Source organism: Ceratotherium simum, chromosome X, assembly GCF_057802395.1.
Source record: "Ceratotherium simum simum isolate JZ-2026a chromosome X, ASM5780239v1, whole genome shotgun sequence".
In the NCBI taxonomy this organism is placed as follows: Eukaryota; Metazoa; Chordata; class Mammalia; order Perissodactyla; family Rhinocerotidae; genus Ceratotherium; species Ceratotherium simum.
In genome coordinates, this window is record NC_141940.1 from 77,882,712 (window position 1) to 77,909,614 (window position 26,903).

General features: G+C 40.7%; 1 protein-coding gene across 22 annotated transcripts in view; it reads right to left on the reverse strand.

Annotated features, from left to right (window-relative positions):
• The window catches only part of LOC147911898 (uncharacterized), a 185,747-nt gene extending 166,162 nt beyond the window's left edge, over nucleotides 1-19,585 (reverse strand). For 5 of the 22 annotated variants that reach the window (XR_015550411.1, XR_015550414.1, XR_015550412.1 and 2 more), the window contains exons 1-5: nucleotides 19,179-19,584; nucleotides 18,243-18,334; nucleotides 12,179-12,277; nucleotides 11,297-11,395; nucleotides 5,842-5,967 (exon numbers count right to left, since the gene is read on the reverse strand). Coding sequence is in view for 9 of the 22 variants with exons in the window: in XM_087426691.1 (XP_087282817.1) it covers nucleotides 3,268-3,606; nucleotides 4,189-4,450; nucleotides 5,323-5,455; nucleotides 5,842-5,967; nucleotides 8,413-8,539 (987 nt within the window). In the remaining 13 variants the exon portion in view is untranslated. The other 17 variants (XR_015550417.1, XR_015550418.1, XM_087426695.1 and 14 more) reach the window with 17 other exon arrangements.
• Nucleotides 19,586-26,903: the final 7,318 nt, after the last annotated feature.

Consider the following 26,903-nt stretch of genomic DNA (forward strand, 5'->3'; position numbering starts at 1 on the left):
GGAGCATTGTGGAGGATTTTATTTTGTTTGTCATTTTTGAGTTTTTTTGTGGGCTATTTTGTCAGAGAAATAGTTAAATGTAACACTATAATATACTTTAAACACACTTTAGAAGAGCACTGTTAAGTTAGTATTGTTACCACACTTAATATTTTACTATTATATCTAAAACATTAATTAATATGGATATATAATACAGTCATAGAGAATTAAGTTGAATCATGGATAAGTAGAATTCTTGGAAAGGAGGTGAGGGTTCAAAAGGGGGATCTTGTATTATTCCTGTACTTATGCTTTAATTGTTACCACCTAACCTCTCTCGTTTCCTCCTTTGATTCCTGTCTGATATTTGCTTGAGAACAGAATTGCTAAGATAATTGAAAACCCACCTGATGCGTTAGCTAAAAAATACACATTTGTCCATTACAGGGCCTGTGCTTCTTTTGTTTGATTGTCTAATAATCTGCCTCTCAGCCTGTCTCTCTGTCTCTACCCTTGAACTCCCTTTTCCCCCTCAGCAGTCTTCCGCCACCTGAGGTGGCTTTCCAACTCTGCAACCATTTTGCCTTCAATTATCCAAGCAGGTTGTGGAAATTTCCTTTTTTCCCCAGTGAGATAGCTCTATCAACATCTTGCTTTCCCTACAGAATGTGAAGAATAACACTGTTTAAACACCAAATAGGAGAGCTACTTTGTAATTGTTTTTCATTCAATTAAGTGTTGTCACTTCCTCCCAGCAGTGAAAAAAAATTCTGTTATTACTAGCCAACTCCGGAGGATAAGGGTATGGGGAAGAGAGCAATCTCCTATGTTGACTTTACTTGTAACCAGTAGGATAACCTAGCCAAAAGCAGTCTTCTCTTAAATATCTTTACTAACCTCTAATTTGTTGAAAGAGGTCAGCATTTGAAGAGGAACATAACATTAGTGATAACAGTAACAATAATAATAGTCATAATCAGGTAGTAATATAGTAACAATAATGGCAATAATCACAAGATGAATAACAAGAGAATGAAACTATTAACAATGATAATAATACCTTGCATTTGAGAAGGCATTATGATGTTAAAATGCTTCCAAATATGTCATCCGTTTTCACAGATAACCCTCACAACAGTCTTGTGAGATAGGAAGGTATTTTTATCCCTATTTTACTGGTGAAGAAACTGAGACACACCAAAGTCAAGTGACTTGCCCAACGTCAGACTAATGGTTGGGTTAAGAAGGAAATCCTGGTCCTATGACGCTGAGTCCTCTGTTTTTTCCATGACACACACCATCCTGCCTCTATATCTAAATGAAAGCACAGAAGTGTGGCCTTTCATTGTACAAACGGTGTTTCTATAATAGGAACTGAATATGTACCAGACTCTTTCAGTTGGAGGGACATGTTGTACTGGGCTAGCCAGTCTCTGCTCAAGTCTATTAGGTCACCAAGGGCCCCATATTTGGGTAAAGTTTGTGGCCATGAATAAAGCTGTCTTCTGCGTAAAGTAAGCTGAAATCAGTTCACAGTACACTGTGACCATAGTTTATTACCAAGATTTATAAACAAAATATATAAACAAAACTATAATCTATAAGCAGATACTAAGCAAAGAGCCCTCTTTAGCTAGAAAGAACAGTCTCATTAGGGAAGGCTGAGATCTCAAGGAAACTATTACACTCCTTGCCCTTTTCATTAAAATTCTTTTGCGTGATGTCCTCTGATGGATATTCTAGGCCACAATAATTCATGAGAGCAGGGGCATTTAGCCTTCTTAAGGGCAAGGAGAAAAGATCTGTCAGAAGCAAGAAGCCTGAAACAGAAATTGTAGCATATTTTTCATTCTCTCTTTCACTTCAATGTTATCATAAAGACTGGCTCCCTTGAATACCCAGACAGTTGCATCACCTCATGGACCCTCTGATAGTCCCCAGCTGATGGAAGGACATAGGTTCTTCAAGGAATTCTCACAATGTATCCTGGTTCTGCCACCCTGTCCCTGTTCTGCTTCAGAGGCAATTCTGCTTCAATCCAGAATTGGTGGCATAAAGGGTAAAAAAAATGTTCAGCTGTATGATTGGGTGCATGTGTACACATGAATTTGTGCATGTGAGTAGTGGCGGCTGAAAGAAGAACGTCTATGTACAAGGGAAAATAGAGAACAGGGATACTGAAGTAAGATTAGATGTAGCTCAACACCAAAGAGGGAGTTGACACTAAGGAGGTAAGCAGGGAGTAATGAATTTAAAGAAACAGAAAGGAAAAGAAAAGAAAAAATGATACAAAAATAGAGGAGGAAAGGAAAAGAAACTAAAGAGTAGAACAAAGCACCAGAAATGGGGAGACCTCAATTACTGAGGAGGAGATGACAATCCTCTGCCCAGGAGATTATGAACCTCCAGTTAAGGCAATAACTAAAAGCCAAACTTGAGTAGCCAGGAGCAAATACGCATGAAAACTGAGCACCTGGGTGAAATGTTGGAAGGAGAGAGAAACAGTTTTGTACTCAATGAAGGTGCTTCTGAATGTATAGGTATGGTATGTCTGGGTCATGTGTGACAGCAGTGGTGTAAAATGAAGAGATGAGACTAGAAAAAAATAACAAAAAGTATGACAGTGTATATAGGGTCTGAATTAAAGTGAGTTGAGTTGAAGAGAATGTGAGAGAAAGGTAAAAACTTAGAACCATTATAGATAAATTGGAGTGGAGCTATATACATTTAACACAGATCTAATTGGGATAGAAACACAATTAGCACAGGAAGAGAATTAGCTCAGAAGATCACAGGAGTTGGGTTATGGATCTACAGAATTGTCACAGGGTGGTACATGACATCAAGAAAAGTAAAGTCAGGGGAAGGGGAAGTGACGTACCAGTAGTAAAGAAATCTTGATTCCTGGGGCAAAAATTTGCCACAATCTGAGAGCTTCCAAGACTTGACTTTAAGGCATGAAATCACATCTAGGCTCAGTTAGCATGGAAATTACAGGTAGAAATAAGTGAGAGTGCCAGACAGGAGGGTAGCATAAGATGCCACAAGAGGTAGTATATACATGCTTGTACCTGTGTGAATGTAAGTGTCTATGAGTATGTGTGTACGCATGCACTTGATTGTGTCAAAATTCCACTTTAGGATGCAACAAACTGTAGTTTATGGGGGAGTTGTTAGGGTTTGGAGGCTTGATATAATTTTCATGCAAATATTGGGAGAAGAGTATTACTGTAAGTCAATACAACAGCCGACTGGGATTGGAGGTTTCAGATAGGAAAAAAATCACTATAATTCACCAGAGACCAGATATGCAAGTATACACACTAGTAAAATACAAATACCAATGTGTTCATCCAGGTGAGAGAGCCCATGATTCTGGATAATAAGATGGGAAATCTGAAACCTAGACAAGCAGTCAGCAACCAGAAGAACTGCAAAAACTTCTGAGTTTGGGGAATCACAGTTGAGAAGATGAAGTAACACAAGTCCAAAGCCATTCACAAGTAGGTCTTGCTCCTTGAGATGACTTTTTGCCTTCTGAGATGACCAGGTTAAGTTGAGGCAGAAAGCAAATACATGAGAACAACAAGTTTGTACTCGGGTACAGTGAAGAAAAAGGTGTTCCTATTGGTGAGAAGGGGCTATTAGTCTTCCCTGTGATGCTTCACTCATGCCCTCCCTCACCCACCATTCCTCCATCTTACTAACACCAACTACTAATGGTAATCACAGATCATATCTGGAGTCAAAGTGGTTCTCAATCAGGGAATTTAGTTCTCACCCCTCCCATTTTTAAAGCAAGTTAGGTGAGAGTCAACAGAATCTTGCAGATGTCTTGTGCTGCCAGTCGCCCCAATAGTGGCACACTGGCCCCATCAGGTATACTGCAACCACCTCTCTGGTTCCAGGACTCAGAGTCATCAAGCAGAGAGTGGACTGGAGCTGTACCTGCAGGGATATCCATGATTGGAAAACATTGGCTTAAGGGCTGTATCGTTGCTGGTTGATTTGTTGTCATCATGTTGAGTATGAACATCTAACCTGGGCTAAGGGGGCGGGCCAAATTTCCTTGGGAGGAGAATGGAATGGTCATAGCCTGAGCCTCAGGGATGCTCTCAGTTTAGCACGCCAACAGGTACATGTGCCCAAGTACTACTTTGAACAAAATTCCAAGGGGTTAGATGGTCTTTTGGTGTAGATGCCTACCTTAGAGATTGATGGTTTGCACCTGGATACAGATATAACTGTCCTTGGTTGAAGATTCCTCCTCTTGCTCCAGGGAGACATCTGGATCATCCCAGTCCCTCTAGACAGAGGTCTGGAAATGTCTCTCTCATGTGGTGAAACTGGGCTCCTTAAATACCTTGGGCTCTGAAATTGCCAGAGGTACTCATGGGAGTGCAGATATCTGGAGTTCCTGGAGCTCATGACTCTCCTGCACTTGCACTTTTTGGTACACCTGGGACTCCTAGGATAATAAAAGGAATTTTGTGCACTGGGATGCTATAGATCTAAGTTTGGCACAGAGGATCCTGTTGAGTCAGCATTAAATGAAAGGACTGTGGAAGGTACTGCTCATGGCAAACCAGTGGAAGGCATAGAAAACTACACTCTCAGTTTTTATGTCTGCACTGGAAATAAGAACCACATAGCAACTGAGGGGAAACCAACATACTTTGAAGACTGTTACAATGAGAATTAGCGTTTGGATGCTCTTCTTTCACTTCTGGTAGTGTGCCAAAATTTGACAAGCAGACTCATCACCAACAGCATTTTGTATCCACAATCTCTTTCCCAGGTGTGAGTGTGTTACAAGTGCCAACAGTGGCAGGATGTACAGCAGGCCAAATAACCTGAGGTCCACGTACTTCTCAACAAGCTTGCTGGACCCAGGAAAAGCAGGGAGGCAGTGACTCCTGACGAGTCCATCACTGAAGCAGAGGAGAAGGGAGGTTATGATAACAAGACCAGTGGAATGGACATCAGGAGGCCTGGGTTCTAGTTGCTGTTCTGCCACAGTATGCCCTAAGTAAATCCTATCCCCTCCAATCTCTAGGTCTTAGTTTATTCTATTTTTGAAATTAAAGAATTGGACTAGATTCTCTAATGGGTTCTGGTTAAACTGAGGCCCACCAGATTCCTAATCCCCTGTGTTTCTAACCTGAAGCCTATCATTTTGGTCCCATTAATCTAGGTTAGAGTCAGATAGAGGCTCCATGTCCTCTATTGAGGAAAGTTGGAAGGGGACGAGAATGTAGTTAAGGACTTTCAAATGTCAACTTCCTGAGTCTTTGGAAAGAGGACGATAAAATGAGCTGTTAAGTGACTTGTCTGACTTACGTGCTGATGAGAAAGAACAATTTTGATAAATTGTGTGTAGAAGAGTGAGGAACACTGCTAGACTCCAGATTATGGCGACAGTCAGCATGCTTTGGGAATGTGTTTGTCTTGGTTTTATTGCAGGCAGAATGACCTGGAACAGAGGCAACATGCTTCTTGATATCATCTCCGGTCTGTGTTTTATGTATGGGCAATCACTGATTGAAGCGTTCCTACTTGGTTTACATAATTTACCTGGACAGTTAATACTGTTTACCTCATTCTAGTATGAACACAGTTGAATTGAAAGTAGCTTAGAAAAAAGAAAGGAAAAAATACATTAAAAATGTTATGGCTCTGAAGATGCTGGAACTCTAAATGGTACCCAGCTGAAGGAGGAGAAAGTGTGGAGGTGGGGAGATGTTTATGTGCCATTCCAAACATACTCTATCCTCAAGGCCTGCCCCATCCTGTTTGAAGAGTTATCTAATTTGCCTCAGAACTGCCTTTTTATTCAGGAGTGCACTCCAGAGGCCTTACCTGGTGTCAGTCCATGGCAACTGCCATGAGTGTTAGAGTTGAGATGTGGAGGGAGCAGTCCTGAGTGAATTGGCTGATGTGACACATGATTCTGCCAAATATCCACTGTCCACTCAGGAATCAGGCCTGGGGAAGGGAAGGAAAGAGGAGGTTGGCTAGTCAATCAAATAATACCCTCAGGCCTTGCAGAGAAGGCAAGTTCAAGAATGGGAGCTGAGGCAGGTTTATATCCCTTCTTCCTCTTAGTCCCGTCACCCATCCCTGGACCGGAGCAGCATTTGCCCTACGTGCTGGAACCAACCCTATATAGTCACTTATCAGGGTGAATGGACTGTTGAGCAGAATTATCAAAATGTCAGATGTTGCCAGATTGAAGTCAAGAAGGCCTCTTGATTTGTTGATTTCCTTGTGCTGGATGAACACTTTGCACACGAGCGAGTTGTCGAAAAGGGATATCATTATGTTGACTGTATACACCAAAGACAACACTATTTTCGCTGGGATGTGGGGTTTGCCCCCCAGCTATTGCCTGATTGTTTCTGTTGGCCCTTCCCATTCTAGATTGGAAATACTGTTTCCATTTAGACTTGTAAGATTTCAGCTTTGACCCTTGATTGGCAGAACCCAAGTGAACTTTTGGTGGAGCCAATTATCAGCACTTTCCACTTGCAATGGAAAAGGGGATGCCCCACTAATGGAATAGTTTATTTTTGTTTGGGCTGACAAATTAAGCAGGTTTCAAGGGGCTATAAAAGAGATAGATGAGGGAGCTCTTCTCCAAAGTCTAACAAACAGAAACTCCTTGATCTGCCTTAGATTTGAAGAATTAGAGGCTTCACTGCTTCACAGAAGAGTGGATCAGCTTTTCAAAGTTTGTTATAAAGTGGGATTCTGATGAGCCAAGAGCCAGGTCTTTACCTTTCCTGCAAGAGAAGGGAATGGAGGAGTCCTGCTGGTCAGCTTACATTCACTGGAATGATGGAATTCTGTGGGACCAGAGGAACCATTTACCCATGGGACTGAGTTATTCTTCCCCTTTCCTCATCTCCTTAAAGGAGTATGAACTTCTTTCCAGTCATTTGCAGACAATACCTATAAAGTATATTTGAAGTATATTTGATTTATTTCTCAACTATTACTATGGGAGAGAGCAAATGATAGCCTTGGCACCTTATGCCAAGCCTCCTCTCTCATATAGGTTTAAAGAAACTAAAGACTAAGTCTTTCATACTGCCTTTAAGGGCTCAAATCTGACTGAGAGTCAAGTCATTTTGTCATCCCTGAGTCAGAAGAAAGCAGCTATCTATAGCCCAGGCTCAGGGCCAGAGGCTCTATGCTCTTCCTAGGTCCCCTACTTTCAGACTCCCTATCAGGGCTGTAGAGTGGGAGAAGAGTGGTATACCTTGTTAAATTTGACACACTGGTAAAGTACATTAAAATTCTGGGTTCATTTCATATTTTTTAATTTGAATACTATTTACTTACATCTTCACCTCTGAGATACATTTTATCTACATTTCTGACTAATCTCCAGTTGGTAGTGACTAGGGAATTGCTAAAGGAACCCCGTAGTGAATCATTTCAAAAAGCAAATAATCATCGCTCTAATTTAATTTGGTCTAGTTTTTCTTTCCTCCTTTTTTTTTAAATGAGATTTTTAAATAAAGGTACACATATAAAAAATTGAAATGATTTCTTCCCTGCTCCAGGTAGAGCCAGGGATGATCCTTTCTCAGCAAATGTGAATAATATCCAGATAAACACCATGGTAACAACTAGTTTACATAAACAGTCCCAGAGAATACTGCCACTCATTTTAATCACATGAGTGAGACGAAGGGTGCATTAATTCATTTCCAAGGCTTTTAGGTTAAAACTATATTAGTTCCTGCCTCTCCCTTCCACTACAGACTTAGACCCAAACAGCAGGTTGTGATTTTTGAAATACTTACTTTGCATTAGCCACCATAAGTACCATCTACTATGTTTTACTTCCTGGCCAGGCAATACCTAGCAAATGCATTTAGCTAATTCCTACACATTGCCTCTTTTCTGACTAACTTAATAGTTTTGAGGTATGAATCATTTCATTCAATTAAGATTTATCTATACAGGTATACAATCAATCAATCCATCAGCAATGTTTACCAAAAACCTCTGAAACTCAGCTAGGCCAGCTACCTTGAAAGATGAGAAAAGAAGTTGCTCACTGACAAGTCATAGAGATGAGTCTAATGAACCAAATAATTAGAGAATGATCCCAGTTGGAAAACTAATATAGTGAAAAATGTAGATGATTTATGTGCTCTAGGTGTTGAGAAAACAAAGCTATCAGTGAGAGCTGAAATAGTCAGAGGAAGTTTGAGAGAGAGTGGAATCAGATCTAGATTTTGATGTAAACTCAGACACAGCCTGGATTCTCACCATCACATTGTTCATCAAACCATGCCCAAGGGCTACCCTAGAGGTACCACTGTCTTCTACTGCTTATTGCACTAATTAACTAGTTAATTAGTTAATAAATGAATCCCTAATCAGATCTGTGGTTTCAGGATCTAGCAGGCTAGATACCTCTGGTTTCTGGCCTTGGATCCATCTTGGGTGCCTTACAGTGAGGTGAGGGGACTGAGGCCTTTCTACCTTGTCTTAATAAAGTCAAGGCCAGCTCTGGAGTGCTCTTCCTTGTCCTGGGGGACATAAATAAAAAGATCAAGACAGAAGAAAAGGGTCTCTGAATCGCTAACTAGTCTCTAACCCCAGAAGGTGGCAACTAGTTAATAAAATGGGGTAAGTAATGTGTATGCGAGTGGGAGGGTGGAGTAATTTCAACAAACAGTAGACTTAGAAACAGAAGACCTTCGGGTTCCATTCCCACTCCAACTCCCTGCTCTGTCATCAATTTGCAGTGTGACTTTGGGCAAATTAATTTTCTGTACCTTGGTTTCCTCAAATGTCGGATGGAAATGATATATACCTCACAAGGTGGTGGTGACGATTAAATGAGATCATAATAGGGTATGCATGAAAATGTATGCTACTTAAATGAAAGGTTTTATCATAATTTTATTGATTATTGTTTTTCTTGACATCCCCACCTCACCCCCTTCACTGTAATTAACTTATCTACTGTGGAATATCTCTCAGTCCTTCTCTGAGGCTACCCATTTTTTGTTGTTGTTTTTAAACCAATGAGCTCAGGTAGAAAGGGAGCAAAGGGAATATGTGTGCATGTATATGTGGAGCGTGTGTGTGTTTGTGGTATGTGTTGTGTGTGACTGATGTGTGTTTGGGAGACATGTTGTGTTTGTTGTATGTATTTGTGTGGAGTATGTTTGTTGTGTGTTTGCAGAGTGTAAGTTTGCATGGTATGTATTTATCTCCTACACAGCAGATGTATGCTGTATGTTTGTGGGTGATATGTTTGCTTGGTGTATGTTTATGTGGTACGTGTCTCTGCTGTGTATGTTTATATACTATATACTTGTATGGTACATGCTTGTGGGGCATGTTTGTGTTGCACATGTTGGGCAGAGGGAGTTACAGACTTTCCAGGTTTCCTTGTTTTTCTCCATCTCTTCCTCCCACCTCCACCTGTCCCCTCCCAAAAAAATAAATGTGCCAAAGGTCAAATAAGAATGGTCAGATCCTGAGCTAGGATCTTGGATCCCTCAGGGCCAGTGAACTCAGCATTTTCCCTAGTTTTGCAGATTCCCCTGTCTCAGGTGATACTTCTTATGCTGCAGATACCATTATTCCTGATTGAAACACTTCACAGTAGCTGCCCACGCCACAAGGGAGTGTGTGTGGTTGGGGGAGGGGAGTTGCTGTGTAGTCCCAGGAATTGAGCTTGATTCTCTGTCTGTTCCAGGGGAGGTGATGTTGTTTCCCCATCTAATCTGGATGAGGGAGGGGGTCAGGAGGCTCACCCCAATGCTCCAGTTACAGCTCTGGCCCCAGTGCTCCTGAACTGGATGGGCCCTGCACCTCATTGAAAAGACCTCTTCACTGCCCCCAGGGGAGAGGGCAGATAAAGGAGTGCAACTCAAATTTCCAGCTAATACACCTTCCTAAATTTCTAAGCTGATGTGAAGTTGGGGTTAAGGTTAGAGTGAGATTCCTTCACTAGTATCCTGGGGCAGAATAGGAATAGATAGCGTGGAGGCGTACACCCTCTTTTCCTGATCCTAGCCTTTCTCCCAATTTCCCTATCCCAGGCCAGTGACAGGGGTGTGGTTCCTCTGAGAGACAGCATCCTCAGTGGGGGAGGTGGGATGCAAGAGGGCAGTGAAGGTAAGCGCCCCTACCCCCATTGCTACCAAGTCTGGGTAAGGGGAGGGTGCACAGCACTCTTTTGGAGTTTTCATATCCCTGGAGATGGGGATGGGATTCAATCACTTAAATTTACCCTATTTTGTAAAGACTCATTCCTCATCAATAGGCAGAAGGGGGCAGTAAAGAGTGCATTCTCTAGCTCTTAGCTACTTCCACAAATTCCAGGAGGGCGGGGCTTTAAAGAAACTACTTCAAGGTAAGACCTCTTAGCACCTGGCAGGCAAGGGTTGCCATAACGAATATCAATCTAACCTTCAGCTACACCAAGATTTGCTTTTTCCCGCCTTGCAGGGAGAAGGGATGGAGAAGATGTATGCACCTCCAGCCTGGGCTAGAGCCCATTCCCCAATTTCTGAGCAGGTAATTCCATTGGCAGTGGGGATCCTATGAAAGGAGACTTAGCTTGGACATGAGTCCTTTCCAGTATGGCATTGTTACCGCCCAACATGGGCTTTCTGCTGGCCACAAGACATGACAATAGTCAAGAGGCAAGGTGGTAGGAAAAAAAGGACTTTATTATTACAGCTTGCTAGCAAGAGGGGAGATGGTTGACTGTCTAAAAAAAAAACCATCTTAAGGGAGCACAAATCTTACAGCAGTTATATAGGCCTGTGGGCTACAGGGGAGGGGGCTAGGAATGATGACCCTCCTGTCCCACAGACTGGGAGTCGCCACACCAGATCCTCCAGTCCTCACTGAGGATGGCTATCAGCACAGACTCTGCCTGGGGGTCATCACACTCCCAAGGAACCCAAAAGAACAAAGCTATCATCTCATCACAGCTGGGAGGCACAGGCACAGGCAGGGGTTGCAAAGTCAACATAGCAGTTACTTCTCCTGGAGGGTGCATATCCAGCCCGGCTAGTTTGTCAGAGGCCATTCAAAGTCATGACAGGGTTTCCTTTCTATAACATGGCTTCCCCCAAGTCAACCTTGTCTTGAGCTGGTATCAATTTTCCCCCTTGGCTGTTTAACTCCTCAATCTTGAGGGATGTCCTGTTGTCCCATCTTATTGAACCAGTCTTTTAGTAAGACAGTGATGCAGGTGGGCTCCCAAACTTAGGCTTACATTGTGGAAGTGTGGCAGATCAAGATTTGGCCACCCTGAAATATATCTCTTTACCTTGATTGTTTTCTCTGAGGGACACTTGACCTCCCCCACTAACTGCCTAAAGAATTTGACGTGGTAACGCCTTCCTGGAACAGATCTTCCATCTGATGCCTGTAACATAGTGTAAAATAGATGTTACAATAGGAAAGGTACCAACAAGCCCATCTTATCAAAAATTCTGTCTCTCTGGCCACATTCTCTAGATTGCACTACAAGGAGTTTGCCAGACAAACATTTACATTTATAAGGGAAATCTCCATTTGTAAAGGTATCTCCCCCTCTGTACTGGGAAGAGGGGGGATGACCTCATTTCTAGAAACTTATCAATGTGGAAGTTGAGGCCTTAAATCTGCATAATAACCTTACTCTTGTTTACTGTGCTTTAGTGGTAATCTCCTGTAACTGACTCCCCCCATCCCCAACATCCTCCTTTGTCTTTAGCTGAAGATGGTATTTAAAAGGACACTTTCTGCTATTGTGTTGAGAAACGCAGTGTCCCTGGTTTCTCCCATGTATACATGTTATTAAACTTGGTATTATTTTCTTCTGCTAAACTGTCTTGTTAATTACTTGGCCATCCATAAGAACCTTAAGGGAAAGGGCAGAGGGAGATTCTGCCTCTTCCCCTACAGAAGCAAGCAACCAGGTAATTAATAAGACAAACAGAAAAACAAAGTTAATAGTGGGAGCAAATTATAAACCAGTTTCTGAGTCCAGGGGATAGCCAGTCAAGAATATTTCTAGATGTCAGCGCCAAAGCATCTTTTGCAGCATAAATGTCTCTGACAATGTCATCAGGTATTCAGGTACCTTTCTGAGTGGCTTACATTAGCAACAGACATGAATCTCTTGTGGGAGATCAAGATTTGGCCACCCTGAAATATATCTCTTTACCTTGATTGTTTTCTCTGAAGGACATTTGACCTCCCCCACTAACTGCCTAAAGAATTTGACATGGTGGCTCCTTCCTGGGACAGATCTTCCATCTGATGGCTGTAATATAATGTAAAATAGATGTTACAATAGGAAAGGCACCAACAAGCCCATCTTATCAGAAGTTCTGTCTCTCTGGCCACATTCTCTGGATGGCCCTGCAAGGAGTTGCCAGACAAACATTTACATTTATAAGGGAAATCTCCATTTGTAAAGGTATCTCCCTCCCTGCATGGGGAAAGAGGGGATGGCCTCATTTCTAGAGACTTATCAATGTGGAAGGTGAGGCCTTAAATCTGCATAATAACCTTACTCTTGTTTATAGTGCTTTAGTGGTGATCTCCTGTAACTGACACCCCCCACCTCCAACATCCTCCTTTGTCATTGGCTGAAGATGGTATTTAAGACGAGAATTTCTGCTATTGTGTTGAGAAACGCAGTGTCCCTGCTTTCTCCCATGTATACATGTTATTAAACTTGGTATTATTTTCTCCTGTTAACCTGTCTTGTTAATTATTTGGCCAGCCATAAGAACCTTAAGGCAAAGGGCAGAGGGAGATTCTCCCTCTCTCCCGACACTCTCTTAAGTTTATATCAAGTCCACCAGCTTCAGTTTGCAAGGCTTCAGGAAAAAGGGCAGGTTCAGTTCTCAGTGATTCCAAATGAAAATGATGGAAAAAAAATCAAAAATGTTAGTTTGGAGATCTGTAGCCAGATATTTCAGGAGATTAGAAGAATTCAGCATCCAGTCCAGTTAACAGATATAAAACAGAAAGCTCAAAGACAATTATCAGAACTAGAACCTAATATCCAAGAAGGTGTACTATAGTTTCTATTGAAACATAGTTTTTCTCTCTAAAATCACCCTCATTCTTTGTAAAACATAGCCAAATTAAAGCTAACTAGTTTGCAAAATAGGTCTAGTTTCAATAAACTTGGCCCAATTATTTACATAAGTACAGCAAGAATAGCCATTGATCACATAGGCTCTTTTAAATCTGCTTTGCTGGAACTCTTTATAAGGAATCTCAGATTGGACTTCAAAGGCCTCTCGAGGTCAGGAAAGCCAAGCCAAAGACTTTGTCATCAGCCTTTGCCTGCAAAACCTACAGATTTGGGTGAATTCCTCTCTTATCGAGGTCCCTCAAAATATTTCGAGGGTCCTTGCACCTGCCAGATAAGTGACATTCCTTACTTATCCAGTAAATGCTGCTTCGAACACTGAACATAAGGTACCAGGCCAATACTTCCATGTGGTTTTATTCCATAAAGTCCAATCTTCGTCTCTCAGAAGCTATCTTGTCACATTCCAGTCAAAGCTTTGGTAATATAACCAATGTTTCCAATTGTGTCCTGTTATGGGGAGAACAGATTCTTATTGAACTTATGCAAATAACTATATTACCATGAAAATAATACTCACTCACTAAGAGTTTCCAAATCCTGGAGGGATCAGGTAAAGAGCAAAAGATAAATATTTCAATTCTGCTTACAAAGGTATAATTTACCAAATTGCCATAAGTCATAGCTATCTCAGGAGAAAAGAGAAAAAGTTTCATTAAACCTGAAAAAACAAAACATTAAAAAAATCAGCAGCATTTCAAACAAAAGTCATAGAAAAGTAATAATCATCCCCATCAGTTCATTCATTCCAGTGTAATTGATTCTTGATCTTAATCTTCTTTTAGCAGTTTCATATAGTCAGCAGTTTCTCTGTTACAGTTCTGTTATTTCTTACCCAGTTCAGTTTTATAATCTGAAAGTTTATCAGAAACCTATACTATAGGATAAATGTCAGAGTCCTTTCCATGAATTTCTCTGAAGATGAAACATATTTTGCAAAAGCATAAGAACAAAGAAATAACTGTAACCAACAAGACCCCAAAATGGCAATCGACAAAGAAATTTGGTTAATTTTGTGACATATAATACTTTAAAATAATAATCAGAATCAGACTGATAACCAGGACAGATCAAAATTTCAGTAATGTTATACAATTTCAAAACACCTATATCAATAACATTTACCCATATAATATCACCTAAGAAGGTTTATCATTACTTATTTGACAATGCTTCCAGTATAATTTAACATACCAAATAAACCTAATAAGTTTAGTATCTTCCTCCTTATAGGAAGACATCAAATTTCTTTGAGAAGTCCCAGGGCTCTTTGAAAATTCTCAAAGAAAAAAAGGCAAAAAAAGACTTTAAGATACGAATTTTGGGGAGCTTGTCAAAAATATCAAAGGGTTTTAAACACTTGGTCAGACAAGATCGAGGAGTTGCTGCTCTTGCCGCAGTGAAACAATGCTTAGTTAACAAACAGCATTTAAATAGTCAAAAAGAACTTAATAGAGAGACATCAGTCTTTTGAACGTAGGAAATTACCTTAACAAAACAGATCTCTGTCCTTTAGATAAACTTACTCAAAGGTAAAGAAAAACCTTTTTACATAATAACTTCTATCAAGAGCAGATTAAGAGTACAATAAAATTATCCTTTTAAAAGAAAGAAGACCATACGGTATAATTCCTTCATTAAGTAGTAGATAATAACAACAATAAACAAACACATAGGGACAGAGATTGGATTGGTGGTTACCAGAGGGGAAGGGGGGAGGGAGGAGGGTGAAAGGGGTAATTCGGTACATGTGTGTGGTGATGGGTTGTAATTAGTATTTTGGTGGTGAACATGATGTAATCTATGCAGAAATAGAAGTACAATGATGTACACCTGAAATTTTTGCAATGTTATAAACCAATGTTACTGCAATAAACAAAAAATTAAAAAAAAAAATAAAAAAATAATATAAAGAAGACCAAATTTTAATTTTGTACCAGCTTACTTTTGATATTAAAACTCATTACTTAATTAAATTCATTTTAATCTTAGCCAGCTTGACCATGCATACAACTCTTTTTCCAGAATTCTTCCTCCACAAACCTTCTATAACTTTCTTTTTACATTCAGAATTTTTCCCATGTCTTCCTTTCTTCCCTTCTAGTACTTTAAGCGACAAATTTATCGTTCTTAACCAACCAAACATGTTTCCATTCTTTGCACCTTCTTACTATATATATCTTTCTTTGTATACAGAGCTGTTTTCCTTATTAATTTTTGCTAACTTTAATCACATATATTAATTAGAATTTTTTTTAACCCTTATAGACTTTTACTTCTAAGTAAAAACTAAGTAACCCATTATAAACTTTCTTTTATATCAGCATTGGCAAGTTTATTTCTTGGCAAATTATTGGCAAACACTTTTCATAATTTCTGGAAACATGTTACTTTATAGTAGAATCTTTTAATAAAACACAAGACATGTTTACTAATAGACCCAAAACACCTTTTAGTTTTTGTAATAAGCTGAAAGTAGATAAACTTTGATATGTTTAGGAATAATGTTTCAGTATTTTATCTTATTTGAAAATGACCCAGATACTTAATGAACTTTTACCAAAAACTCTCAAGTTTTAAGCTTCCAAAAGGAATTTTGCAAGCTGTTTTTCCCAAGTATACAGACCACAAAACATAATTATTGTACCCCAAAACTCTCACTTATTTTCATCTAAGTCATTTTTTTCCAACAATTGTCAATCAAACCAACAAACTTAAACCATCTTTCATTTACCAAAGACTAATTTATATCATGTTAACTTGAAAGATATTTGGTTAACTGCATTTAGAAATAAATTTTGCAAGTGCTTACTTTAAGCCAATTAAATAGAGCTCTTAATTTTAGCCATACCATCCGGAGGTAAAATATCACACATTAGGTAACAGACACACATACACAGAGACTGCACAGCTATTACTGCCATGAATCAGGTACATGGCTCCCCAATTATGAATCCAAATTTTTGTTTTAAGTCGTTTTACTAATATTTGTGGAAAAGACACTCAAGATGCTCGATTTTTGGCCAGGTGCGCTCCTCTGGCCTTTTTACTCTTTTTTTTCCTTGAGTCCTATGAATTGAGTTAGATAACAATTCCCAGAGAGGCAAGGCGATAATCCTTTTTGAGATAAAGGAACTGGGTGGAATTTGTACTGCCTATAGACCTGCTTTTCCAGTCTTACAAGAATTTTTTTTTCAAGGACAATTGCTCTTAATTTCTCAGAAAGTGGGTTTTAACTGAAATGACATTATAGCTTGATCTACCTGTCCAACTATATCACAAAGGCACAGAGAAACCACTCAAGTTTTCTCCAAGATGGAGTTTCTCAGGCATAACCCATCCAATTAAATTAATTAAAATTCACCCAGGGCTGAGTGTCCAGGGATGCTTGGGGCGTTCCCCATGGTGGTAAAACCGGTGTCTCACTGACAGCAGCCCAGAGAAAGGTGCAGAGCCCAACTGCCAGCTTCAATACAGCTATAAGATTTAGTCAAGTCCCACTCAGCCCGGACACTTAGTCCCTGAGCTGGCACAAAACAAGCGAGGGAGGCAAGAGGCAAAAGCCTGGAGTGGGCTGGGGGCCGGGCCTCTCAACGCTAAGGTTGAGAGTTAAGTCTCTGGCATAGGTTTTCAAGTTTTCAATTTTACAGAAGGTCCAGGTTCTGCTCAGGTCCAGCCTGAACTTAACCTCGACTGTGTGACAACAGAGGAGGTGAGGAACAAAAGAGAAAAAGAAGGGAAAGAGGGCGTCGGGTCTCGCTTTCATGGGCTCTTCCCAAGAATTATCAGGATAAGGGTCACACAAACAACAGTTCCTGTGCCAGGGCACACAACCCCAGCAGTACAGTTTACAGAATAAATTACAGATATCTTGTCCCCATAACTGACTCAGTAGGCGCCTAAAATATTCAATGCATTCTTGACAGGAGACAAAACAGGATTCCAGATTTCAGTCAAACGACCAAGGGCCAACCTGGACTCACTCCAGGTGCCCCCCAAACCAGGAGAACTCCCAGTGGTGGAGCTCGGACTCTCTGAAACCAGAAGACAAAGGAGAGTTCCCAGATGTGCCCAAATAGATTAACAGAAACCAGAAACCAGAACCGTCAAGAGAAGGCACCTCTCTTGGGGTCTCTGGGGTGATCAGGCCTGGAAACCAGAGGTGAGCTCCTAGGGATGGAGCCTTGACTCTTTTAAGATTTCTTTCTCAATTCAAAAGCTCAAAAGGAGCTCAAAGTGGGCTGTAACTTTAAATTATCCCAGATCATCTTGCCAGCTGTTTACAGTTATCTCCATTTTAGGGGCTTTTCCCAACGTGGCCATAACAAACAGGATAATTTCTAAAGAGAGTTTGTTATGATCACTGAGAAACTCAGTCCCCAAATAGCCAATTTTAAGCTATTTACCAACACAGACATGGACACAGACACAGAAAAAAACAGACAACCAGCGAACTAGTTCCCAGATTTAGGGTATAAAGTCCTACAACTGTTCCCACTCCGAGTGCACGCCCAGACAGTTCCATTGGAACCCAGATGGCCCTGCCATAAGTGGAAGGACCCCAGATGGCCCTGACGCAAACAGGAGGACCCCAGATGGAGGGGAAGAGAGTTCATGAGCATCCTCAAGAGACACCCTATTTCAATTTTTTAATTTTTTTAATTAATTTTTTTTGTGTGTGTGAGGAAGATCAGCCCTGAGCTACCATCCATGCTAATCCTCCTCTTTTGGCTGAGGAAGACTGCTCTGCGCTAACATCTATTGCCAATCCTCCTCCTTTTTTCCCCCAAAACCCCAGTAGATAGTTGTATGTCATAGTTGCACATCCTTCTAGTTGCTGTATGTGGGACGCGGCCTCAGCATGGCTGCAGAAGCAGTGCGTCGGTGCGCGCCTGGGATCCGAACTAGGGCTGCCAGTAGCGGAGCACGTGCACTTAACTGCTAAGCCACCGGGCCGGCCCCAAGAGACACCCTATTTCAGATTGAGCCCTTTGACTCTCCAAATGTAACCGTTTCTCATCCTACCACTATCAGCATTAGGAGGCAGCCGGCGTCGGTACGGGAAAGCAGGTAGGGCAGTCCACCGAGACAAAGAGAGCCTCGGCGGCCACTAGAGACTTACCCAACAGGTTGCCCATCCAAGGTCGGCTGGCCACGAGCAGGACTTGTAGTCCCATCTGGGTCGCCAAATTGTCACCGCCCAACATGGGCCTTCTGATCGCCACAAGACATGCCAATAGTAAAGAGGCAAGGTGGTAGGAAAAAAAGGACTTTATTATTACAGCTTGCTAGCAAGAGGGGAGATGGTTGACTAATGTCTAAAAAAAAAAACCATCTTAAGGGAGCACAAATCTTACAGCAGTTATATAGGCCTGTGGGCTACAGGGGAGGGGGCTAGGAATGCTGACCCTCCTGTCCCACAGACTGGGAGTCGCCACACCAGATCCTCCAGTCCTCATTGAGGATGGCTATCAGCACAGACTCTCTGCCCGGGGGTCATCACACTCCCAAGGAACCCAAAAGAACAAAGCCATCATCTCATCACAGCTGGGAGGCACACACACAGGCAGGGGCTGCAAAATCAACATAGCAGTTAGATCTCCTGGAGGTTGCATATCCAGCCAGGCTAGTTTGTCAGAGGCCATTCAAAGTCACAACAGGGTTTCCTTTCTACAACATGGCTTCCCCCACGCCAACCTTGTCTTGAGCCAGTATCAGCATGACTGGTCAGCGAGGTGGGACTGGGATTACCGGGGCGTGGGAAGGTTGGCAGCTCCAGATCCGGCCGCTGGCTTTCCAAGACCAAGGTGGTGGGGTCAATCTAACAATTTGAGTGTACTTTGGTGAAAAAAATTTTTTTCCAATGTGAAAGCATCTGGGGGGTGGTGACAGCAGCCAAAACAAGCAGCCTCTGGACGCTGGGAGAATGCACATGGGGTATAGGGAATGGGAGAGTGAGCTTTCCAGAGGCTTTTGGGACAGACATCCTAAATTTTCATGAGCACCACCATCGCCACTGACCATGAACATGACTCTCCAAGAGCCCTTGGTAACTCACCTTGGAGCCCTTTAGCACAAGCATGACAAGGAAGCCATGCGCCGTCCATCCTCAGTTTGCCAGTCAGGAAAAAAGAGAAGGTGAAGGCTCACTGCCCTATTCCTCTAGCTAGAACTGCTTCACCATGGGAGCTGTCTCCCTGGCGCTGTGCACCGCTGCGGACCGCTGCTGCAGCCAAAATGGCTCATGCGCTCCAAGACGCATGGGGCGCTGGGAAGTGACTTCAGCGGCGAGGGCGGGGCTCCAGGCGGGTGGGCCCGCAGAGCTTTGTCCTAGACTTGGGCTTCAGCCTCAGCGAGGAGATGCTGTCTGGGTCTGCAACTCAGATAAGGGCACAGGTGGCTCACGCGGGAGGGAAGGCGAGCCGATTTTCCAGATGCCAACTGGGGCTCCGTTAGCCCCTATCGAAGGCGCAGACATTCTGGGGGCCAGATCAGATAGAGCATTTGAGTGGGGAGGGTATTTGTCGCCAGTATGGCGCATTCGTCCCATTGTAATCTCTCATCTAACTGTGCCCAATTCAGTTTAACAACAAGCAGGCAATTAACGTATATCCCCCGCGGCTCCCTTTCTTTCATTCTCATCTCCTGCCCCTTCCTCCCTAAGGCATCTCGGCTTTCAGATTCCTTTTTCTCAGACCAGCAGCTGGTCGGGGCCACGCAAGCGCTGTGGAGCCCTCTGGGCACCGAGAGCTTGAAATGGAGAGATTGGGAGTGGCGTGTGGAGGGGGAAAAAAAGGCAATTTGAGAAAAAGGGCTGTGAAAAACTGCATACCATTAAGTTTCCAGGGATGAAAAACAGCATATATGGAATCACAAGAGTATGTGTCTTTTGCAACAAAACTTACCGTGGTCCCTATTTTCCTATTTTCCCCTGAAAAAGCAAAGTGTATGTAGGGAGTGGGGATGGGGAGACATGAGGAAGAGGGGGAAGGAAAAAAAACGGGAAAGCAGGCAATTTCCTACTTTAAAATCCACAGCAAAGAGTCTTATTTCTTGAAGCTCCAGAGGTTTATTTTTTTATCTTTGAAATTTTATTTTCCTTTCTTCCTTTTTTTTTTTTTTTTTGGTGATTATGTGTGTATGGGTGTGTGTGTCCTTGTGGAGAAAATAATCTCCCAATGTGTCTTTTATTTTTTCAAATGGATTCCTTATTTCCTCTGCACCCCAAATCTTCTCTAAGGGATGCATAAATACTCTAAAAACTCTGATGCACACTGATGAACTAACTTCCCCCTGGGGAGAGTGGGGCACTGTCAATCTTTGCATACCTAATTTTCCCCAATAGTATGAGAGCACTGTGGATTTCTTCCATAAAGCTTGACTTTCTGTTGGACAGTTTCAAGAACCTGGTACTTGTACCTCGTATTTCTTGCAGAGACTGTGGGAACACCTCGCATCTGCCACATTCACCAGATTTCCCCCAGCAGCGAGGAACACTCGGTATCTTTCCCATACACCATGGATTTCCTTTGGAGAGTGTGGGAGAACCCAGCGCCCCAGATTTCTCTGGGTTTCTGTGATAGTCTCCACATTATCTCTTGCGCACCTCAACGTTATCTCTATTTGGAGCGGAAATACCATAACTTGCCCTCACTCCAACTTTCACCTAGACCATTTGGAAATATTTTAAAATCTAATTGAATATGAAATTTTGCAGCATCACCTTGTATTTACTCCAGTCAGGGTTAGAGCATGCACATCTTTCCGGCACCAGGTTTCCCCCTATGGTCAATGCAGTAACATTGTGCTGTCTGCCACGCGCATTAAATTTACCACAGACAGGACCAGGGGACGCTGTGTCTCCGCAGGCACCAAATTTCCCTAGACAGCCAGAGGACATCCTGCATCTCTCCTACAACCAAAATTTGCTGGCAGGCAACTCTAGAGAATCCCTTACCTTCCCCCACATTCAGTAACCACAAAAGAGCCCAGATGTTCTGCTCCAGAACCTAAGGGTGGCCAAGATCTCTGGAGGCATTTCCAACCATCTCTCCATTTTGCTAGATCCCAACATCTCCTCCTCAGACAAGCCCTGACAGTCACTAGCAGACCCTCAGGCACACAGTGCCTCCAAGGACTCAGCAAGTCCCCCAACCGACATTGCAAGATCCTAGCTCTGCCAAAAGAAGCATATTGGCTGGCCCTCAGCAGCTACACACATCTTCAAAATGAAATCAGTTATATTAGGTGGATCTAGGGGCAAAAAAATCCCAATTCGATACTGAGAATGCAGACTTTTGAATAAGCACAGCGAGCCAAAACCTTTACAGCACAATAGCTTAGCAAGCGCCTTCACGCAGCCCCCTGAGCGCCCCGAGGCACAAAATCTCAATCTAGCCAATGCACCTCCTCTAAAACCTTTCCCTCCCCGCCCCACCCTCTCATCTTTACCGAGGCTTGCTGCACCACCACTAATCTAGCAGAACCTGCAGTCCCAGCCTAGCATAGCATCTGCGCAGCCTAGGGGTCCATGATTCTCTAAGGGTCGCGGATTCTGCTTTGGATCTTCCAACTGCCTCTGGAGCTCAGCTTTCTGTAGCACTCAGAATTATTCTGATGTTCCCTTTGCTTCCTAGAGCTACAGCAGTTGCACATGAGGTTCTTGGAGAGGTAGCACAAGCCAGCCCATCAGGGCCCTCGAGAGAGCACCGGCTTGCTGTGAGGTCTTGTTTGGAGGGACCTCTAAAAGCCTCTGGTAACCAATTTATAGGATTTCACAGGGAAGGAGGAGGAGGGCGGCCCTGCAACGGATTGATGCAGGGAGCAGGTGATAGTTGTGGACCTTGGGCTCAGTATCCCCTCCTCCCTTGCCACCCACAGGGTGCCATTTGTCAAGACTTGGAGCTGTCACTCAGTTTTCCAATCCATTCTTTTCCAAAGTTCAACTTCTAACCAAGTCAAAGGTTTTGCGTACCCCCACCTGCTACTAACTCAGCCCCAGCCTACCAAAAGAGAGATGTAATGCAGGTGTCTTCGTCGCCCAAAGGGGCACTCCTAGCGCCTAAAGACCTAAAGGAAAATTCGGCTAGTGGCCCTGAAAAGAAAAAAAGGTAACGAAAAGGATGTGTGTATGTACAGACTCGTTTTTTCATGGTGAAGGAAGATCTTTCACATACATTAGGTTTTTTTCTTTCTTTCTCTTTCTTTCTTCCCTTTCTTCTTACCTCCCTCCCTCTCTTCCTTTCTTTCTTCCTTCCTTTCTTTCCTTCTTTCTTTTATCTTTGAGCCTTAAAACACCGGCATGAATTTTCATTTTCAGAGGGTCGTGTATTTTCTTTTTCAGGTGGGAAAACAGAGGGGCAAGTCATTTGTTTGAGATGGAAATATTAGTGGCAGAGCGAGGTCTCACTCTGTATCTTCTGACTCCAGGTATTTCCATGGTGCCTCAACATAATTTCTCTGACCTGAGACTGTGAGGTTAGGTGTTCTTACTTTGTTTTTGTGCTGTTATGCTAATAATGCAGAATTGTGCATTTGGGGACTCAGGTTCATTGTGTTTAAGTTTATTTTTTAGCTTATTTTTTGGTCACCAAGTAAATAATATTTGACTTGCTGAAGAGATAATATGGTGAATCAACATCTTTCATGATCTCTTTTTAGTTGTTCAATAAATTGGGTCTTGTTGCAGAATCAGTCACCCAACCCTGTTGATTTTTTCTTCTACAAAAACCTCTTCCTCTGTATTTATGCTAACAGTTTCTCAAACTCTTCAGGGAATTATTTTAAGAGCCTCCTAACTCACCTCCCTGACTCCCCCTCCCTGTGTCCCCAGATGTTTATGACTTTATATATTCTGAGTACAAGTCCCTTATCAATATATGATTCATGAGTATTTTATCCTATTCTGTGGGATGCCTTTTCACTTTCTTGATGGTGTCCTTTGAAGCACAAAGTTTTTAATTTTGATGATGTCCAATTTATCTATTTTTCTTTTGTTGCTTATGCTTCTGGTATCATGTCTAAGAAACTATTGCCTAATCCAAGATCATGAAGTATTACTTCTATATTTTCTTCTAAGAATTTTATAGTTTTTGCTCTGACACTTAGATCTTTGCTCTTTTTTGAGTTAATTTTGTATATAGGGTAAGGTGTGAGTCCAATTTATTCTTTTTGCCTGTGCATATCCAGTTATCCCAACACCATTTGTTGAAATGACTATTCTTTCTCTATTGAATGTTCTTGGCACCCTTATTGAAAATCAATTGACGGTAAGTATGAGGGTTTATTTCTGAACTCTCTATTCTATTCCATTAATCTATATGTCTATCTTTATGCCATTACCATACTGTCTTGATTACCATAGCTTGTAGTGAGTTTTGAAATTGGGATCTGTGAGTCCTCCAATTTATTTTTTTCTATTTCAAGAATGTTTTAGACATTCTGGGTTACTTGCAATTTCATGTGAAGTTTAGGATCAGCTTGTCAATTTTTTTGCCAAATGAAGCCAGCTTGGATCTTGATAGGGGTTGTGTTGAATGTGTAGATAAATTTGGGGAGTATTACTATCTTAACAATATTAAGTCTTCTAATCCATGAACATGAGATGCATAGGATGTCTTTCTATTTATTTGGGTCTTTAATTTTTTTTGACAATGATTTGTAGTTGTTAGGGTACAACTTTTGCACTTATTTTGTTAAATTTGTTCCTAATTATTTCATTCTTTTTATGCTATTTAAAAATACAAGTGGAATTGTATTTTTAATTTTACTTTCAGATTGCTCATTGCAACTGCATGTAAATACAATTGATTTTTGTATACTGCTTTTGTATCCTATACTCATGCTGAAATTGTTTACTAGTTATAATACTTTTTTATTGCATTCCTTAGGTTATTCTCTATATAAGATGATGCGATTTGCAAATAGACACAGTTTTACTTTCTCCTTTCCAATCTGAGTGCCTTTTATTTCTTTTTCTTGCCTATTTGCCCTGCCTAGAACCTCTAGCATAATGTTGAATAGAAGTTGTGAGAGTGGGCATCCTTGTCTTGTTCCTGATCAAAGGGAAAATAATTCAGCCTTTCTTCATTAAGTATGATGTTAGCTGTGGATTTTTGTAGATGTCCTTTATCAGTTTGAGGAAGTTCCCTTGTATTCCTAGTTTATTACATATTTTTATTACAAAAGGGTGTTTGATTTTTTCAAATATCTTTTCTGCATCTATTGAGATGATCACATGGTATGTGTCTTTTCAACATTCTATTGATGTTGTGTATTACATTAATTAATATTCAGATGTTAAAGCAAACTTGCATTCCTCAGATGAATCCCATTTGTTCGTGGTGTTCAATCTTTTTCACATGTTACTGCATCAGTTTAATAGAATTTGGTTCAGATTTTCTCATCTATATTCCAAAAGGACGTTGGCCTGTAGTTTTCTTGTGATGTCTTTGTCTGGTTTTACTATCAGGGTATACTGGCCTCATATAAAAATTTGAGGTTTTTCCTCTTTATCTCGTTTTTGGAAGAACTTGTGAAGAATTGATATTATTCTTAATATTTGGTAGACTTCAACAGTGAAACTATCTGGCCTCATTTTTTCTTTGTGGAAAGAAAAATTATCAATCAAATCTCATTGCTTGTCATATGTCTATTCAAATTTTTTATTCTTCTTGAGTCAGTTTTGGTAGTTTATAGCTTTTTAAGAATTTGCCCATTTTGTCTAAGTTACCTAATTTGTTGCATACAGTTGTTCATAGTACAGTCATTCCTCCGTATCTGTAGGTGATTGGTTCTAGGACCCCCTGTGGATACCAAAATCTGTGAGTACTCAAATCTCTTGTATAAAATTGTGTAGTATTTGCATATAACCTGCGCATATCCTCCCATATACTTTAAATCATCTATAGATTACTTATAATACTTAATACAATGTAAATGCTATATAAATAGTTGTTATACTGTATTTTTTAGGGAATAATGACAAGAAAAAAAAGTCTGTAAATGTTCAGTATAGATGCAGCCATCGTAGGCCTTTTGATCCGCAATTGGTTGAATCCACAGATATGGAGGGCAGACTGTATTCCCTTATAATCATTTATACTTCTGGAATGTCAGTAGTCATGAGCCCTCTTTAATTTTTGATTTTAGTAATTTGAATTACTTTCTAATGATTGTTCTAGAGTTTACGATATACATCTTAACTTCTAAGAATATACTTAAGAGTTATATTAACTTATTTCCAGTGAGATATAGAAATGTTACTCTTATGTAGCTCTATTCCCTCTTCCTCTTTTTTGTATTATTATTGTTATTCATGTTACATCTATATATGTTACAGACCCAAGATTACATTGTAATAATTATCACTTTATATAATTTTATGTCTTTTAAAGAAGCCGAGTGAAGAGAGGACAGTGAGTATATTTTATAGAGTTGGTTATATTAACCTTTTTAATTACCACTTCTTGTTCTCTTCATTTGTTCCCATGACTTTGATTCACTATCTATTGTCATTTCCTTACTCTATAATGGCTTTTTTCCTCTCCACTTCCTTTTATTGTAAAGTATATTAAGTTAATATGTGTTATAAAATTATATACACACAAACACACACAATTACTTTTTGAATTGGCTAATAGAAGAAAGATGCAATTATATTGTCTTTTTTACATAATTACTTTTACTAGTGTTGTTTGTTTTTTAATGTATATTTGAATTACTGCCTTGGGTTACTTGCTTTCAGCCTGAATAACTTCCTTTACTATTACTCGTAAGATGGGTCTGCTAGCAATGAATTCTATTTTCAATGAATTCAATTTCTGTTTATACAGGAAAATCTTTATTTCACCTTCAGTTTTGAAATACTGTTTTGCTCAATATAAGATTCTTGGTTGACAGATTTCAGCACCTTTGAATATATATTCCCTCTGTCTTCTGGCGGCCATTGTTTCTGACAAGATTCAACTGTTAATCTCTTTGAGGGCCCCCTTGTACATGGAGAATTGTCTTTCTCTTGCACCTTTCAAGATGTTCTCTTTTTCTTTGACTTTCAACATTTTGACTATGATGTGTTTGGGTATGTGTCTCTAAGTTTATTCTATTTTGAGTTCATTAATGGTATTCCACATTTCTTTGAGGCTCTATTCATTTTTCTTCATTATTTTTCTCTCTCTCTTCTTCAGATTACATAATTTCTATCAATCTGTTTTCAAGTACATTGATTCTTCTGCTAGTTCTAATTTACTTTTGATCCATTTTAGTGAAATTTTTATTTCATATACTGTACTTTTTACCTTCAGAATTTCCATTTTGTTGCTTTTATAACTTCTAATTTTTTATTGATATTCTCTATTTGGTGGAGTATCGCTATCATGCCTTTCTTTACTTCTTTAAGCATGGCTTCCTTTAGTTATTTGAACATATTTAAAATAGCTTATTTAAAAATCTCTGTCTGCTAAGTTCAACATTTGTATCTTCTCAAAAGAAGTTTCCATTGCTTGCTTTTTTCTTTGTGAATGTTTCACACTTTCCTGTGTTTTTTTTTGTATATCTCATGATTTTTTGTTGAAAACTGGATATTTTAGATGATTTATTGTAGCAACTCTATAGCAACAACCAGAGCTTGTTGCTGTTGTTTGATTGTTTAATTTTTTTAGTGACTGTACTGTACTATTTCAGTGAAGTCTATTTCCACCAAGGAGCTCAGCTTTGGGTATCACACAGTCACCTTAGGTTAACAGTGGTTTTAGCAGGGAGCTCTTTGTCTCCTTCCCTGATCTCT